This window comes from Cryptosporidium hominis (assembly GCF_000006425.1).
Source record: "Cryptosporidium hominis TU502 chromosome 8 CHRO018178, whole genome shotgun sequence".
Taxonomy (NCBI): domain Eukaryota; phylum Apicomplexa; class Conoidasida; order Eucoccidiorida; family Cryptosporidiidae; genus Cryptosporidium; species Cryptosporidium hominis.
Genome location: NW_666879.1, coordinates 610 through 2,925, shown reverse-complemented (window position 1 = coordinate 2,925; position 2,316 = coordinate 610). Strand labels below are relative to the sequence as shown.

At 34.2% G+C, this 2,316-nt stretch overlaps 1 protein-coding gene across 1 annotated transcript; it reads right to left on the bottom strand.

Annotated features, from left to right (window-relative positions):
• Positions 1-394: 394 nt before the first annotated feature.
• Chro.80552 (erythrocyte membrane protein PFEMP3) lies at positions 395-1,759 on the bottom strand. Its single annotated transcript, XM_660219.1, has 1 exon — positions 395-1,759. The coding sequence occupies one exon, from the start codon at positions 1,757-1,759 to the stop codon at positions 395-397; it is 1,365 nt and encodes a 454-aa protein (XP_665311.1).
• Between the last annotated feature and the right edge of the window lie 557 nt (positions 1,760-2,316).

Here is a 2,316-nt window from a genome sequence, read left to right as displayed (position 1 = left end):
ATTATCGTTTTCTTGGCCACTTTTTGTGTCAGATTCTTGAATATCCAAAAAAGAAGGAATATTCTGAGAATGTTCAATTGCTTTGGAAAGAGTAGCAGGAGCTGCTAATCTTAAATTTTCGCTCATTTTATTATGTAAACAATGGAAATCACCTTGAGAAGTCTGATGATTCATACCATTTACATCCGAGTTTGTATTTAAGCCACTAGATCTTCGGTTTTCTCCAGATGCACGAAAATTACCACTACCACTATTTCCACTAACTCCTCCATTTTGGTTATTATTTTGCTCAGGATCTAAAAGGAAATCTGGAGAATGGCTCACAGGTAACTCTTTTAGACCAATGCTAGGAGAACATGGGTCTTGTGAAAGTCTCGAGTTAAATACAGTCCTTCTACTCTGCAGAGCATAAAGTATGACAATTATCTATGGCTTGTGGTGTCGTGACTGAAGCAAGAGTACCAAATTTGGAATCATGATCTTCAAGCATGAAGTAATCATTTCTAGATCTAATAGATGCATGAGATGTAGAGATACTTACATCAGAAATTCTTACATCTGATTCATGACCTCTACCAAGTTTCAAATCCTTCTTTTCAGCCATACTTACTACATGCACTCCTCTATGAACATTCCCATAAATATTCTCCAAAACAATAAATGGAGGTTTAGCTTGAGGTACTTTAACAATATTGACTCTAGAGCCTTTAATAGAAGCTGAAGAAGGAAGAGGACTCTTACAAAGCTCACATTGTAACTGTCTAAAGAAGAAGGTATCTCCAGACCCATTTTCGTTGGCCAGATTGAGCCTTCCATTAATCCAATGTCTTAAACATTCCAAATGAACAAACTTAATAGATCCTCTGCACTGACATGGACAGAGCAAAGGATCATCTTCTTGCTCTCCTTCAGTGAGACAAATTCTGCATTGCATTGTTATAGATTCCTCCAAAGTTGGCTCAATAATATTTGTTTCCATTTCATCAAGCCTAAGCTCTGGAATTTGATCTTCATTTTTAACCAATTGTTTAACACGTAATTTAAATCTTCCTAGCTTAACCATATCGTTTTGTTGTAAAGCATATGATTTACTAGGTAGATCTCGAACAATTAACCAAACCTTCTTAGGAATTAGCTGTCTTTCACTACATGCTCCCAAACTTCTATCTGCAGGAAAAGCTACAAATTTCCCGTCTGAAGTGGTTTTTATAGATAATAAATAGTCTCCTTGTGTTGGAAGCTCTTCCTCATCACCAACAATCATACATTCTGTATTTTGTCGAAAGATTTTGCTATTTTTACTCACAAGAAACTTCTTATTATTAATATGTTGTGCTTCATAATCAAAAAGTTCATGTGAATCTCTAGACCATGTTGTCGTTTCTATAATTAAACTCTGTCCTCCTTCTTCTAAAAGTGGATTTGGTAAATTCTCAATACTATTTCCTGAAGAAGAAGAAGTTGTTGTTGTTCCTCCTCTTGCTATTCTTATTAGAGATGGATCAGTTCCCTCCCCTATTTGAGTAACTTGGTTAGTTTGACTAGTTTGAATATATCCATGTGTATGGCCTTGAGTATGATTTTGGCTTTGGCTTTGGCTTTGGCTTTGTCCAAATACTATAAGACTTGGAACTCTCATTGAAGGATAGTCTTGTAGGAGATCAGAATTCTGTCTAACATCTACTTGAGTGATGGTATTATCTCTTGTAGGGCTATCTTCTCGCATTTCTATACTTGAATTAACCCTTTCAAGGCTCATCTCGATGATACAAATTCAGCCAAACCTTTTATTATTCACAATTTATAGAATAAACGACAGAAGAATTGGATTATTATATTAGATAAAAGAAGTAAAATCTCTCTTTAAGGCAAATAATATTATCAAACTGTAAGTTATCCAAACCTTTCAGTTATTACTAGTGCCTTAAAGACCAGAAACCCCTATTATTTCAAAATCTTATCAAGAATAAATATAACTTCCAATCTTTCGCTCTGTGATTTATTTAGTGGTACAACAAAACCTTGACTATATGTATTTTAATTCCCGTATCCAAGAAGATTTCGAAAACAAACCTTCCAAGATGTTTTTTTAACCCTTCCTTCACACACTCTTTCTATTTATCTCTCTTTCTCTTTCTCACTCACTCTCTCTCTCTCTCACTCAATTATACCAATCACTCAAACTTTGACTTTTACAACCAAAATACATAAATATATTTACTTCTATTTACCTATCAGAGTTTACTTAAACTTTGAATTGGAAGTTTTATGGAAACCAACTAGAGATTTTGTATCAATATTATCCTCTTGATAGTT